Source organism: Macaca mulatta, chromosome 10 (genome assembly GCF_049350105.2).
Source record: "Macaca mulatta isolate MMU2019108-1 chromosome 10, T2T-MMU8v2.0, whole genome shotgun sequence".
NCBI classification, from domain to species: Eukaryota; Metazoa; Chordata; class Mammalia; order Primates; family Cercopithecidae; genus Macaca; species Macaca mulatta.
The window spans coordinates 34,448,831-34,465,173 of record NC_133415.1 but is presented as its reverse complement, the minus strand read 5'-3'; the positions used below and the strand labels follow the sequence as shown (position 1 = coordinate 34,465,173).

Here is a 16,343-nt window from a genome sequence, read left to right as displayed (position 1 = left end):
AAAGTAAGAAATGCATTTACTGAAATAATAGCTGAAATAGGACTTCTGTATTTGATCCACAAAGAGTCATACAAGAAACTATCACCATCAAAACAATATTAAGCAATATCCTATTAGCTGTTATGTATTAATGGGAGGGAAAATAATCTTTTCTTCCTTAAATGATAAACTCACCAAATAGCCCAAGGCTTCAGAGAGTTTTATTTCTATAGTACCAGGCACATAAAAATTTAAGGCTGTACTAAAAGGACAATGAAAATATTAAACAATATATCTTGGTCATATTTTATTTTATTTACTAATTTTTTTCTTGAGACAGTCTCCCTCTGTCACCCAGCCTGGATGGAGTGCCATGGTGCGATCTCAGCTCACTGCAACCTCTGCCTCCTGGGTTCATGCAATTCTCCTGCCTCAGCCTCCTGAGTAGCTGAGACTACAGGCATGCACCACCACACCCAACTCATTTTTGTATTTTTTGTAGAGGTGGGGTTTCACCATGTTGGCCAGGCTAGTCTTAAACTCCTGACCTCAGGTGATCCACCTGTGTCAGCCTCCCAAAGTGCTGGGATTACAGGTTTGAGCCACCGCCCCGGCCATATTTTGGTAATATATATATATTTTTTTTTTTGAGACGGAGTCTCGCTCTGTCACCCAGGCTGGAGTGCAGTGGCCGGATCTCAGCTCACTGCAAGCCCCGCCTCCCAGGTTCACGCCATTCTCCTGCCTCAGCCTCCCGAGTAGCTGGGACTACAGGCGCCCGCCACCTCGCCCGGCTAGTTTTTTGTATTTCTTAATAGAGACGAGGTTTCACCGTGTTAGCCAGGATGGTCTCGATCTCCTGACCTTGTGATCCGCCCGTCTCGGCCTCCCAAAGTGCTGGGATTACAGGCTTGAGCCACCGCGCCCGGCCTTATTTTGGTAATATTTTAAAAGTAAGTTTTAAAAAATGCGTGTTATGATTATACCTTCAGAAAAGAACATTTTGATATACTGTTAAGGAATATAAATTGGCATAAGCAATGTGCAACTGGAAATGTAGATAAAACTTCTAAATGCTGATGGAAGGACATCTTTGTAATGGGTGGGGTTTTCATTTTATACCTTATATACTTACAAACCTTTTTTTTTTTTTTTTTAGACAAGATCTCACTCTGTCGTCCAGGCTGGAGTGCAGTGGCATGATCTCGGCTCACTGAAACCTCTGCATCCTGGGTTCAAGCGATTCTGCAACCTCAGCCTCCGGGTAGCTGGGATGACAGGCACGTGCCACCATGCCCAGCTAATTTTTGTATTTTTAGTAGACACGGGGTTTCACCATGTTGGTCAGGCTGGTCTTGAACTCCTGACCTCAGGTGATCCACCTGCCTCAGCCTCCCAAAGTGCTGGGATTACAGGCGTGAGCCACCAAGCCTGGCCTAAACTTTATTTTTTTGCAATGAGCACCGATTAACAAAAAAGCTAAACAGTGAAACACTACAACCTTCTCCAGTCACCTATCATAGTTCACCACAGTTGTTAAATATTTGAATTTTGGTTTCCATGAGAAAATGAACCATCCATTACTTTTCTACCCTCTAACATAAAATTTCAGGACACTTACTGGCAATCACAACAATTAGAAAGGAAAATTTATTTTTTAATGTTAAAGATACAGACATTTCCAATGAAGAATTTATTAAGGTAAAATTAATAAAGTAAATAAATTAAAATATTAAAGTAATAAATTAAAAACTAAATAAAGGCCAGGCTCACGCCTGTAATCCCAGCACTTTGGGAGGCTGAGGCGGGCAGATCATGAGGTCAGGAGATTGAGACCATCCTGGCTAACGTGGTAAAACCTCGTCTCTACTAAAAATAAAAAAATTGGCCGGGCGCGGTGGCTCATGCCTGTAATCCCAGCACTTTGGGAGGCCGAGGCGGGTGGATCACCTGAGGTCAGGAGTTCCAGACCAGCCTGGCCAACCTGGTGAAACCCTGTCTCTACCAAAAATACAAAAATTAGCTGGGCGTGGTGGCGGGCGCTTCTAATCCCAGCTATTGGGGAAGCTGAGGCAGGAGAATCACTTGAACTTGGGAGGCAGAGGTTGCAGTGAGCAGAGATCACACTATTGTACTCCAGCCTGGGCGACAGAGTGAGATTCCATCTCACACACACACAAAAATAATAATAATACAAAAAATTAGCTGGATGTGGTGGCGGGTGCCTGTAGTCCCAGCTACTCGGGAGACTGACGCAACAGAATGGCGTGAACCCAGGAGGTAGAGCTTGCAGTGAGCCAAGATCAGGCCACTGCACTCCAGCCTGGGTGACAGAGCGAGAATCCATCTAAAAAAAAAAAAAAAAGTAAATAAATAGGGCTGGGCACGGTGTTTTACACCTGTAATCCCACCACTTTGGGAGGCCCAAGAGGGTGGATCACTTGAGGTCAGGAGTTCAAGACCACCATGGCCAACATGGTGAAACCCTGTCTCTACTAAAAATACAAAAATTAGACAGGTGTGATGGTGCATGCCTGTAGTCCCAGCTACTTGGAAGGCTGAGGCAGGAAAATCGCTTGAACCTGGGAGGCAGAGGTTGCAGTGAGCTGAGATCAGGCTGCTGCACTCAGTCCGGGTGATGAAGTGAGACTCTGTCTCAAAATGAAAGAAGGAGCCAGGCACTGTGGCTCACACCTATAATCCCAGCACTTGGGGAGGCCAAGGCAGGCAGATCTCAAGAGATTGAGACCATCCTGGCCAACATGGTGAAACCCCATCTCTACTAAAAATACAAATATTAGCTGGATGTGGTGGCGTGTGCCTGTAATCTCAGCTACTCAGGAGGCTGAAGTAGGAGAATCACTTGAACCTGGGAGGCGGAGGTTGCAGTGAGCTGAGACTGTGCCACTGCACTTCAGCTGGGGAGACAAGAGTGAAACTCTGTCTCAAAAAAAAAAAAAAAAAAGAAAGAAAGAAAGGAAGGAAGGAAGGAGGGAAGGAAGAAAGAGACTTTTATCAGTCCTATGCAATCTGTTGTTAAACAGTTTTGCTAACAATATTATTTAGCAAAGCAAAACAATATGGAAACCTTGATAACGTCTTAAAACTAGAAAATGAATCTCACCTTTGCATCTATTTCTTCTGCCTTCTCATTGGCTTCTTGTTCGATGAAAGCCATCATATGCTTTATCTATAAGGAAAAAACATTTTATTTTTTAATTTAACAAGATGGGAATATATTTTCTGATTCATTGAACAATCAATCATAGGTAGGTGCAGTGGCTCACGCCCGTAATCCTACCACTCTGGGGGGCCAAGGAGGGAGGACCGCTTTAGGTCAGGAGCTGGAGACTAGTCTGGACAACACAATGATACCCCGTCTCTACTAAAAATTAAAAAAAGTCAATCACTTACTGAATGCACACTGTGCTAGGCACTGAGTACAAGGATAAGTGAGATCATTCCTATTCTCAGGAAACTTAGGATCTAAAATTTGTTCTAGCAAATAGACCAGATACATTACTCAATAACACATAAATAGGACATTCATCCTCCTCTCAAGGAACTTGGAATACAAGTTAGCCAGCACCCTCCCTTTCTCTTCTCCACCTCTAAGGAAGTATGCTGAAGAGCTATCTATATTTATATTTTCAACTGGAGCACCTCTTTCTCTCAACACTGCAGTCCCACTTGCACCCTCCTCTGTACTCCACTCACAGTTCTCTCATAAAGTGACAATCTCCTCGCCCCTTGATCTTGGCCTTTTCTTACTTGATCTTTCAGCATCAGCTGATGTGTTCAGCAACCTTCTCTTTTTTTTTCTTTTTTTTTGAGACGGAGTCTCGCTCTGTCGCCCAGGCTGGAGTGCAGTGGTGCGATCTCGGCTCACTGCAAGCTCCGCCTCCCGGGTTCACGCCATTCTCCTGCCTCAGCCTCCTGAGTAGTTGGGACTACAGGCGCCCGCCACCACGCCAGGCTAATTTTTTGTATTTACTAGAGACGGGCTTTCACAGTGTTAGCCAGGATGGTCTCGATCTCCTGGCCTTGTGATCCGCCCACCTCGGCCTCCCAAAGTGCTGGGATTACAGGCATGAGCCACCGCGCCCCGCGAGCAACCTTCCCTTCTTCAACAATCTTCCCTTTGCTTCCATGACTTCCTCCTGTTCTCCTTTCCAGTCTCCTTTGGGGCCCTACTCTTCCACTCTGCCTCCTAGACAGTCCTTTTTGAATATCCTACTCATAGTAATCTAAATTCAACACACTCAATACTGAACTGCTCACCACTCCTCTCCCCACTTCTCACTTTGAGCTCTCTCTCAGGGATTAGCACCAACACCCAACCGTGATTATTCCTCCTACCTCAGTCCTTATATCCAACCAATCACCAAGTCCTATTAATTCTCTCTTAATAGTTCTTTTTTTTTTTTTGAGACGGAGTCTCGCTCTGTTGCCCAGGCTGGAGTGCAGTGGCGCGATCTCGGCTCACTGCAAGCTCCGCCTCCCGGGTTCACGCCATTCTCCTGCCTCAGCCTCCCGAGTAGCTGGGACTACAGGCGCCCACAACCGCGCCCGGCTAATTTTTTGTATTTTTAGTAGAGACGGGGTTTCACCGTGGTCTCTATCTCCTGACCTTGTGATCCGCCCGCCTCGGCCTCCCAAAGCGCTGGGATTACAGGCGTGAGCCACTGCGCCCGGCCTTCTTAATAGTTCTTTACCTTGCCCACCTCACTCCACTGTCAGAGCCACTACCATAGTCCTTGCCATCATCATCTCTCAGCTGAATTACTACAACAGCTTCCAAATTTGTGTTCTGCCACTATTCTTGTTCTAATTACTCTACATTGCCACCAGAGAGATGCTTTCAAAATGTCTATCTTATCATGTAACACTCTACCCCCGCTTAAGATAAAGATTTTAGAAGCTACAGGATCTTATCACTGCTTATCTTTCTTTTTTTGAGACAGTGTCTCTGTCTCCCAGACTGGAGTGCAGTGGCATAATCTCGCCTCACTGTGACCTCCGCCTTCTACAGCTCAGGTGATCCTGCCACCTTAAGCTCCCCTCCCCCAGAGCTGGGACCACAGGTGCATGCCACCACGTCCAGCTTATTTTTGTATGTTTTGTAGAGAGGGGTTTTGCCGTGTTGCCCAGGCTGGTCTTGAACTACTAGGCTCAAGCAATCCGCCTGCCTTGGCCTCCCAAAGCGCTGGGATTTCAGGTGTGAGCCACCGTACCCAGCCCACTGCTTACCTTTCAAGCATCATATGAAACAACAAACCCTTCACTACTCACCATCTTCAGACTCTTAGTTCCTGCCACACTAAACTTATTTCGGTTCCTTGAGCTCACCATTCTTTCTCATCTCCAAGATTTCAAACATGCTGTTCCTTCCACTCGGAACATTCTTTCTTCTCCTCTTCACTCAGCTAACTTCTCGGGCCTCAACTTGTGTAAGTATCACCTCCTTAGGGAAATCTCTCCTGTACCTAGAGTACTTTGTGCTTCCTCTACCATGGCACCTAAACTTGTAACTGTTGCTTATTTGTCCCTATCCTCAACTGAACTATGAGGCTGGGAACTTGTTAAAGGTTTCTAGGGCCGGGTGTGGTGGCTCAAGCCTGTAATCCCAGCACTTTGGGAGGCCAAGGCGGGTGGATCACGAGGTCAGGAGATCGAGACCATCCTGGTTAACACGGTGAAACCCCGTCTCTACTAAAATATACAAAAAACTAGCCGGGCGAGGTGGCGGCGCCTGTAGTCCCAGCTACTCGGGAGGCTGAGGCAGGAGAATGGCGTAAACCCGGGAGGCGGAGCTTGCAGTGAGCTGAGATCTGGCCACTGCACTTCAGCCTGAGCGACAGAGCGAGATTCCGTCTCAAAAAAAAAAAATAAATAAAAATAAAAAAATAAAGGTTTCTAGATCACCAGCTACAACTGGAGAAAAAAGTCCAATGAAGTCTTCTGAATGGAGCTTGGGATGACTCATCCAACTCAGACTCATAAATGAAGTATTATCTCTTGTGGCAGATATCAAATACACCCAATTGAAAATCCAGCCAACACAGCTCATCAAACTCACTGGCTGTGGGATAGGATGGTAGCTTCATTTCCTAAGGGCTCTACCTAGAAGGAGTGATGAAATCCAAAAAGAAAAAAAAGCTAAAATTTGATGTAGGATCTCTAGGTCATTAATTCATTTTATTAATTATCCCACTAAAAGGTAAGCACCACTGAGTGTAGGGATCTCGTCTTTTATGGCAATGTGAACCCAGAACATGGAATAACCACCACCATAGGAGGTGCTCAAAAAAATTTGTGAATGAATGCAAATCTGTTGGGAGTTTCAAGACTTCTAAGGAATACGAGGTATCCCAGATACTTTTTAGGGTTTACCAATCTGTAAACAATCCCCATAGCAGCTTCTCCATGTAATACAAGATATCATAAATCTTAAGTATACATAGGTGTACCAAAACGAATTAAGAAAGCACTACTGGGTGGGGAGATAGGGGAGGGATAGCATTAGGAGAAATACCTAATGTAGATGACGGGTTGATGGGTGCAGCAAAAACCACCATGGCACGTGTAGACCTATGTAACAAACCTGTACGTTCTGCACATGTATCTCAGAACTTAAATAAATTTAAAAAAAAGACAGAAAGAAAAGAAAACAATACTGCCCAGGCATGGTGGCTCACGCCACCCAGGACTTTGGGAGGCCAAGGCAGGAAGATCACCTGAGGTAGGGAGTTTGAGACTAGCCTGGCCAACATGGTGAAACCCCATCTCTACTAAAAATACAAAAATTAGCCAGACGTGGTGGCGGGTGTGTGTCTGTAATCACAGTTACTTGGGAGACTTAGGCAGGAGAATTGCTTGAACCTGGGAGGCTGACGTCTCAGAAAAAAAAAAAAAAAAAAAAGGAAAACATTACCAAACTGTACACTTAAAAACAGTTAAGAAGGCTGGGCATAATTGGCTCACACCTGTAATCCCAGCACTTTGAGAGACCAAGATGGGCATACTGCTTGAAGCCAGGAGTTCAAGACCAGCCTGGGCAACATAGTGAGACCTCTGTCTCTTAAAATAAAAAAAGATAGTAAATTTTGTTATGTATTTACAATTTTTAAAAGTGAGGCAAGAATACAACCTTCTAGCACCAAAGTCTTAAAGAAAACATACAAGGAGGCTGAGGTGGGCAGATCATTTGAGGTCAGGAGTCCGAGATCAGCCTGACCAATATGTGAAGCCCTGGCTCTACTAAAAAAAAAAAAAAAAAAAAAATCAGCCAGGCGTGATGGTATCCTAAGGAATACAAAGTATCCCAGGTACACCTGTAATCTCAGCTACTTGGGAGGCTGAGGCAGGAGAATCACCTGAACTCAGGAGGTAGAGGTTGCAGTGAGCCAAGACCAACGGAGTGCTCTGTCTCAAAACAAAACAAAACAAAATAAAAAACCAACCGGGTGCGGTGGCTCATGCCTGTAATCCCAGCACTTTGGGAGGCCAAGGGAGGTGGATCACCTGAGGTCGAGAGTTCAAGACCAGCCTGACCAACATGGAGAAACGCCGGCTCTACTAAAAACACATTAGCCAGGTATAGTGGTGCATGCCTGTAATCCCAGCTACTCAGGAGGCTGAGGCAGGAGAATCACTTGAACCCGGGAGGCAGAGGTTGTGGTAGAGATCCTGCCACTGCACTCCAGCCTGGGCAAGAAGAGCGGAAACTCTGTCTCAAAAAAAACAAAACAAAATGAAACAAAAAACATATAGGATGATTTTAGAAGGGACAGTTTTTTTATCGAAAATCTTGGAGTCATCCTACTTTTTTTTTTTTATTTTGGCAGTTGAGTTGTTACACACTCTGGATTCCAACTTCCACGGTCACCATTGTGTTTCCAACCCTACTTTTTTTTTTTTTTTTTTTTTTTTTTTTTTTTGAGACGGAGTCTCACTCTGTCGCCCAGGCTGGAGTGCAGTGGCCAGATCTCAGCTCACTGCAAGCTCCGCCTCCTGGGTTTACGCCATTCTCCTGCCTCAGCCTCCCGAGTAGCTGGGACTACAGGCGCCCGCCACCACGTCCGGCTAGTTTTTTGTATTTTTTAGTAGAGACGGGGTTTCACCGTGTTAGCCAGGATGGTCTCGATCTCCTGACCTCGTGATCCGCCCGTCTCGGCCTCCCAAAGTGCTGGGATTACAGGCTTCAGCCACCGCGCCCAGCCGCCAACCCTACTTTTAAGCAGCGTGAAAGTTATGATGATCAAACCTATGTTAGAGATAACACGCTACTTACAACATCTTGAGCCTTGAAAAATTTAGGGTACTTAATCCAGACCTACATGTGTGGAAAATCACTGACCTTGCTTAAAAGATCAGCCCCACAAATTTGAGAGTGTGAGAGGGGGTCATGGTAATGGTGTCTACAAGTTTATTTATTTATTATTATTTTTTTTTAGACAGAGTCTCGCCCTTTTGCCCAGGCTGAAGTGCAGTGGCATGATCTCGGCTCATTGCAAGCTCCGCCTCCCAGGTTTACGCCATTCTCCTGCCTCAGCCTCCCGAGTAGCTGGGACTACAGGCGCCCGCCACCACGCTCCGCTAATTTTTTGTATTTTTAGTAGAGACGGGGTTTCACCGAGTGAGCCAGGATGGTCTCGATCTCCTGACCTTGTGATTCGCCCGCCTCAGCCTCCCAAAGTGCTGGGATTACAGGCGTGAGCCACTGCGCCCGGCCCCTACAAGTTTAGTTTGAAGTTTCCCTGAACTGATTCTATCTGGAATTTTAAAAGTCGTTTAACTAGCCGGGCTCACGCCTGTAATCCCAGCACTTTGGGAGGCCAATCCGGGAGGATCACGAGGTCAGGAGTTCAAGACCCGCCTGACCAACATGGTGAAACCCGGTCTCTACTAAAAATACAAAAATTACCCAGGCATGGTGGCGGGAGCCTGCAATCCTAGCTACTCAGGAGGCTGAGGCAGGAAAATCACTTGAACCTGGGAGGTGGAGGTGGCAGCCAGCCGAGATCATGCCTGGGTGACAGAGCAAGACTCTGTCTCAAAAAGAAAAAAAAAGTCATTTAACTAAATACAGTAATCAAAACCGGTGTTTATAAATGCTACAAGTTTGGCCTCTAAAGGTGAACCCTGATTCAGACTTGGATTATCTGCCTTTAACACTCTGCTGAACCCTTGGCTACCAGATTTGACCAGACCAGCACAGCCTAGAGCAAACTGCACTAATTCTAACCCAGGTCAGAAGCCTATTTACAGTTAACATGGTCATATTCTTTAAGAGTTCCAAGAACAGATATAGTCAACCCCTTAAGGACATTTAACTCCACCCCGAAGGCAGAAAATTTGACCTTTAAAAAACAGTTTCTTCTTCCTGCTCACTAATCAAGGTTTTTAAGAGTCAGGTTTCTTTGTAAATTTGATGAAATAAATTACCATACTCCCTAGAAAAAAGGCAAATATACACAAATATTTTCATGCAATGGAGAAGTCAGAAAATTCGGGATTTATTAAGCATCTACTATGGGCTTGGTGCTTCGTCTATTTACTTATGAGAATACAGTAAACAATTCACACTGTCCTCATCAAGCTTTCATGTAGCATGAAGGGCTTTAGGAAATAGACAAGATTGCTTCTTTCAATTTTACATAAATAAAAAATAGGCCGGGCGCTGTGGCTCACGCCTGCAATCCCAGCACTTTGGGAGGCCAAGGTGGGTGGATCACGAGGTCAGGAGTTCGAGACCAGCCTGGCCAACACGATGAAACCCCATCTCTACTAAAAATACAAAAATTAGCTGGGCATGGTGGCGGGCGCCTGTCATCCCAGGTACTCGGGAGGCTGAGGCAGGAGGATCACTTGAACCTAGGAGGCGGAGGTTGCAGTGAGCCAAGATCACACCATGGCACTCCAGCTTGGGCAAGAAAGTGAGGCTGTCTCAAAAAAAGAAACAATAGATCATGTGCAGTGGCTCACGCCTATAATCCCAGCACTTTGGAGGCCAAGGTGGGCGGATCACCTGAGGTTGGGAGTTCAAGAGCAGCCTGGCCACATGGCGAAATCCCATCTGTACTAAAAATACAAAAAAATTATCCAGGTGTGGTAACATACGCCTGTAGTACCAGCTACTGGAGAGGCTGAGACAGGAGAATTGCTCGAACCCAGGAGGCAGAGGTTGCAGCGAGCTGAGATCGCACCACTGCACTCCAGCCTGGGCAACAAAGCAAGACTCCGTCTCAAAAAAAAAAAAAAAAAAAAATTTTTTTTGATCTAGATTGCAAGGAACGATAGCTTTATCTCAAAAAAAAAAAAAAATTTTTTTTTAAATCTAGATTCCAAGGAACTACAGCTTTATCTCTATACTAGTTTTTCCTATGGAAGCCTTAGTCTTCAATATATTATGACAAGGAGGGAAGAAAAGGAACAAGAGGGAGAGAATGAGCACTGTGGCCACTAAGAGTATATGGAGTGTATTTTACTTTTCCACTGCATCAAGCTTTTCCTATATTGAAAGAAGCAGAAGAAGCAGTGAACAGAAGAAGCAGTGAAAAAGGTTTAAAAAAACCCTTTCATTCTGTAAGAATATTGTATGATTTCTTACACTTCTCCATAGGTACTATTTTTATCATCTCTATTTACCCTTTGGGATTAGCACAAGAACCATAAAATGAAGAAGAAATACCCACTCTTAGTGCATATCAGGTTAAGAATAAAATGAAAAGACATTTTCAAGGAAATGGAAGCATCCAAGGAAAAACTTTTTTTTTTTTTTTTTTTTTTTTTTTTGAGACGGAGTCTAGCGCTGTTGCCCTGGCTGGAATGCAGTGGGGCCATCTCCGCTCACTGCAAGCTCCACCTCCTGGGTTCACGCCATTCTCCTGCCTCAGCCTCCCGAGTAGATGGGACTACAGGCGCCCACCACCACGCCCGGCTAATTTTTTGTGTTTTCGGTAGAGACTGGGTTTCACCGTGTTAGCCAGGATGGTCTCGATCTCCTGACCTCGTGATCTGCCCACCTCGGCCTCCCAAAGTGCTGGGATTACAAGCATGAGCCACTGCGCCTGGCCGAAAAACATTTTTTTGAGACGGAGTTTTGCTCTTGTTGCCCAGGCTGGAGTGCAATGGCACAATCTCGGCTTACTGCAACCTCCGCCTCCAGGGTGCAAGCGATTTTCCTGCCTCAGTTTCCCGGGTAGCTGGGATTACAGGCATGTGCCACCATGCCCAGCTATTTTGTATTTTAGTAGAGACAGGGTTTCTCCATGTTGGTGAGGCTGGTCTCGAACTCCTGATCTCAGGTGATCCGGCTGCCTCCGCCTCCCAAAGTGCGGGGATTACAGGCATGAGCTGGCCAGGAAAACACTTTATTGCTCATCTCAGAAGATTCATAAGACAGTGAGTGTGCTTTAGTAAGAGAATTTTCCTAGCACAGTACTTCAGAAAAAAATGGACTTAGTTCTCTAAACTATGTGTAAATTAAACCACAGCCTTAAACTTCCTTTTCTGACAATCTATCGGCAATATGACTACTGAATGCAAGGATTCTGATTTGTTAGTTCTGGGCTTATAAACTGCTACTATATTCCAGAGAGTCTTTTGCATGACAAAATTCTTAATACCTACAGACTCGAAGGTATGGCGCTTAAAAAAAAAAAAAAAAAAAAATTTCCCAGGACTGATTACACACTTTCAAAACTGATGTGGGTTCACGAGTTCCATAACAATTTTTTCCCATAAACTCTGATACATCTGCTTGGTGACAAACTCCATTAGGCACTGAGGATCCTAAATGTAAGAAAAAGGGGTCCTGGCCAGGTGCAGTGACTCACGCCTGTAATCCCAGCACTTTGGGAGGCCGAGGCGGGCGGATCACGAGGTCAGGAGATCAAGACCATCCTTGCTAACACCATGAAACCCCGTCTCCACTAAAAACACAAAAAATTAGCGAGGCATGGTGGCGGGCGCCTGTAGTCCCAACTACTTGGGAGGCTGAGGCAGGAGAATGGCGTTAATGTAGGAGGTGGAGCTTGCAGTGAGCCGAGACTGTGCCACTGTACTGCAGTCTGGGCCACAGAGCCAGACTCTGTCTCAAAAAAAAGAAAAAAAAAAAAAAGGGGTCCTCCATTTGACACATTTTTGTTTATTTATAGAGACAGGGTCTTTTGCTCTGTCACCCAGACGGAGCACTGTGACATGATCATAGCTCACTGCAGCCTTGACCTCCTGGGCTCAAATGATTCTCCCGCATCAGCCTCCCTAGTAGCTAGGAGCACATGTGTGCCCCACCACACCTGGCTGATTTTGTTTTGTTTTTTTTTTTTTTTTGAGACAGAGTCTCGTTCTGTTGCCCAGGCTGGAGTGCAATGGTGCGATCTTGCCTCACCACAACCTCCACCTTCCTGGTTCAAGAAATTCTCCTGCCTCAGCCTCCCTAGTAGTTGGAATTACAGGCATGCGCCAGCACGCCCTGCTAATCTTGTATTTTAGTTGAGACAGGGTTTTGCCACGTTGGCCAGGCTGGTCTGGAACTCCTGACCACAGGTGATCCGCCCACCTCGGCCTTCCAAAATGCTGCGATTACAGGCATAAGCTACCGTGCCCAGACAGCCTGGCTTATTTTTTAACAAAAAATTTTTTAGAGATAAGGTCTATGTTGCCCAGGCTGGTCTTGAACTCCTGGGATCAAGCGATCCTCCCACCTCAGTCTCCCAAAGTGCTGGAGGCTACAGGTGTGAGCCACTGCATCTGGCTTGTATTTGTGTTTATTAATATTACAATTTTTTGAGCTGGAGTCTCACTCTGTTGCCCAGGCAGGAGTGCTGTGGCATGATCTTGGCTCACTGCAACCTCTGCCTGTTGGGTTCAAGCGATTCTCCTGCCTCTGCCTCCTGAGTAGCGGGGACTACAGGCGCACCCCACTAGGCCCAGATAATTTTTTTTGAGAGGGAGGCTCGCTCTGTCGCCCAGGCTCACTCGGCCTCCCGGGTTCACGCCATTCTCCTGCCTCAGCCTCCCAAGTAGCTGGCACTACAGGCGCCCCACCACGCAGGGCTAACTTTTCGTATTTTTAGTAGAGACGGGTTTCACCGTGTTAGCCAGGATGGTCTCGATCTCCTGACCTCGTGATCCAACTGCATCGGCCTCCCAAACTGCTGGGATTACAGGCGTGAGCCACGGAGCCCGACCAATTTTTTTTTTTTTTTTTTTGAGACAGCGTCTCGCTCTGTTGCCCAGGCTGGAGTGCAGTGGCGGGATCTCGCCTGGCTGCAAGCTCCGCCTCCCAGGTTCACGCCATTCTCCTGCTTCAGCCTCCCAAGTAGCTGGGACTACAGGCGCCTACCACAATGCCCGGCTAATTGTTTGTATTTTTTTTTTTTTTTTTTTTTGAGACGGAGTCTGGCTCTGTCACCCAGGCTGGAGTGCAGTGGCGCGATCTCGGCTCACTGCAAGCTCCGCCTCCCGGGTTCACGCCATTCTCCTGCCTCAGCCTCCCGAGTAGCTGGGACTACAGGCGCCCGCCACCTCGCCCGGCTAGTTTTTTTGTATTTTTTAGTAGAGACGGGGTTTCACCGTGTTAGCCAGGATGGTCTCGATCTCCTGACCTCGTGATCCGCCCGTCTCGGCCTCCCAAAGTGCTGGGATTACAGGCTTGAGCCACCGCGCCCGGCCATTGTTTGTATTTTTAATAGAGCCAGGGTTTCACCATGCTGTCCAGGTTCGTCTCGAACTCCTGACCTCAGGTGATCCGCCCTCCTCAGCCTCGCAAAGTGCTGGGATTACAGACGTGAGCCACCGCGGCAGGCCCCAGCCTGTATTTCACAAATGTTAACACACATTTGTTAACACACAAATGTTAACACACATTTGTTAACACACAAATGTTAACACACAAATGTTAACACACACATTAGTGGGAGGGCAATCATTATAATCCATTACGATAGAGGGGGCTTCCCCAAAATGAAGATTAACAGTACATACAGGCCTGGCGCGGTGGCTCACGCCTGTAATCCCAGCACTTGGGGAGGCCCAGGTGGGAGGATCACCTGAGGTCAGGAGTTCGAGATCAGCCAGGGCAACATGGTGAAACCCCGCCTCTACTAAAAAAACAAAACAAACAAACAAACAAAAAAAAAATTAGCCGGGCGTGGGGCGCGAGCCTGTAATCCCAGCTTCTAGGGAGGCTGAGGCAGGAGAATCGGTTGAACCCGGAAAGCGGAGGTTGCAGTGAGCCGAGATCGCGCCCTTGCACTCCAGCCTGCGCAACAGTGCGAGACTCCGTCTCAAAAAAAAAAAAAAAAAAAAAAAAAAAAAAAAAGAGAAAAAACAGTTCATAAAGTAAACGACCTTGTCAAAACAATACTGGTTGGAAACAGGTCTCTTCCCTCCGCACTGTTTCTTTCCTATCATATGCCTTAAGCACTTCCCTCAGGGTTTAAAACAAACAAACAAAAAACTAGACAAGGCTGTTTTCTTTTTTTTTTTTTCTTCAGAGGAAGTCTCGCCCTGTAGCCGATGCTGGAGTGCAATGGCACGACCTCGGCTCACTGCAACCTCCGCCTCCCGGGTTCAACGGGTCCAAGCGATTCTACTTCGTCAGCCTCCCGAGTAGCTGGGATTACAGGCGCGTCACCACGCCCGGCTAATTTTGTATTTTTAGTAGAGACCGGGGTTTTACCATTTTGGTCAGGCTAGACTCGGACCGCTGACCTCAGGTGATCCGGCCGCCTCGGCCTCCCAAAGTGCTGGGATTACAGGCGTGAGCCACTGTCTCCGGCCACAAGGCTGTTTTCAATCCTTGTACAGATCTCTGTCCGACTAAGCACAGTGAATATCCTTGGAAAACAGGGAATGCTGAGGTGGGGGGCAAAGAGCCAGGGCGTTCAAGAAGGCGGAGCGCAGGCAAGCGGGCAGTGCGCAAGACCCGAGCAAAAGTCACACGAGCTGCGGGGCAAATCTCCTTCCTCAGGCCGACCTCTAGGGTCTGGTGACTTGGAGCAAGGGGCCTTCCTGCGGCATCTGGGCGACTCAAGGCCCGCGGCCTCCACGAGCCGGGCTCCAGCCCATCCCCCGGGACTGGCGCCGCGGCTTCGCAAGACCCACCCAACCAAGCCCCTCACCTGCTTCTGCACGTCAGCATCGCTGAGAGCCATGGCGAGAGTAATGCTAGGTCGGTGAGCAGCAGGACCGAGTTTTGGTTTTAAGGGTGAGGGGAGACGAATGGGCAAAGGGTAGCCCTGCGCAGATCTCGGTTTCCTTTACTTTATAAACGCGGGTTCCGGTTCCTGCCAGGTGACTGCACAGTTCATCCGCATGACCCTTCTCAGCCAATAGGAAGAGAGCGACGCCCAGGAAGTCCCGCCCTGTCCTGGCTTGTGGGCGCGTGCTCGGGTGCTTTTACGTCGCTGGCTCGTGACCTGACCTGTGTTTTTTACCTAAACTGGGTAGGAGGAAGAAAACATAAGGAGTTTCTCTATCTGAAATTAATCGGGCTGTTTTGAGGAGTACTGGTTAGGTACATTGGAGAGTGCGCTTTTATTGCAATTTTTCTCATAATTACACAGGGTTATGGGTTTAGGGGAGGAAGATCACAGAGGTCCAATGTCATTTTATTAATGCCAGTCAAGGGTACATGATTTTTGGCCGGGCGTGGTGGCTCACGCCTGCAGTTCTGACACTTTGGGAGACTGAGGCGGGTGTATCGCTTGACCTCGAGTTCGAGACCAGCCTGGGCAACATAGAGAAACCCCGTCTCTACCAAAAGGAAAAAAAAAAAAAAAAGAAAGATACGTGATTTCTGACTATTCATGTCAACCTTGATTACCTGGATAAAGTAGGGTTTGTAGGTTTCTCCACTCTAAAGTTACTTTTTTTAACCCTCTTTCCATACTGTAGTCTTAGGAAGGAAGCCACTGTGCAAAGCCCACACCTAGGGAGTGGGGAGCTATGCTCAACTTCCTTGTTAGGGTGGAGCAGCTACATAATTTATTTGGAACTTTTCTGAGATAGCCTGTATATTTTTCAAAAGCCTTCCCAGGTCGCATTTAGAGGAATATTAGGACAGAAATCCCCCCAGGCTCATTTGTGTTTGTTTGGATTTACCTCAAGCCCCAGTTTTTTCCCCCAAAATCCCAAAGGCAAAAACGTTTGAAAATTCCTTTATCTTTAGGAAAGACTGACTTCTAATAGTAGAATAAGGGGTCAAATGATACACCCACTGTTTTCTTTTTACTGTGCTATGCTTACCCACCATTTTTATTAGCTTTTTATCTTGAAGAAATTTGAGATATAGTAACTTGTAAGAATACTGCATTGGGCCGGGCGCGGTGGCTCAAGCCTGTAATCCCAGCACT

General features: G+C 46.8%; 1 protein-coding gene across 3 annotated transcripts in view; it reads right to left on the bottom strand.

Moving 5' to 3' along the window:
• Positions 1–15,255, bottom strand: part of ATP6V1E1 (ATPase H+ transporting V1 subunit E1) — a 38,949-nt gene extending 23,694 nt beyond the window's left edge. For 2 of the 3 annotated variants that reach the window (XM_015149662.3, XM_015149663.3), the window contains exons 1-2: positions 15,111–15,255; positions 3,104–3,169 (exon numbers count right to left, since the gene is read on the bottom strand). In XM_015149662.3, the coding sequence (XP_015005148.1) occupies positions 3,104–3,169; positions 15,111–15,143 (99 nt within the window). In that variant the 5' untranslated portion in view covers positions 15,144–15,255. The remainder of the gene's footprint in view (positions 1–3,103; positions 3,170–15,110) is intronic. The other variant, XM_077950980.1, reaches the window with a different exon arrangement.
• Positions 15,256–16,343: the final 1,088 nt, after the last annotated feature.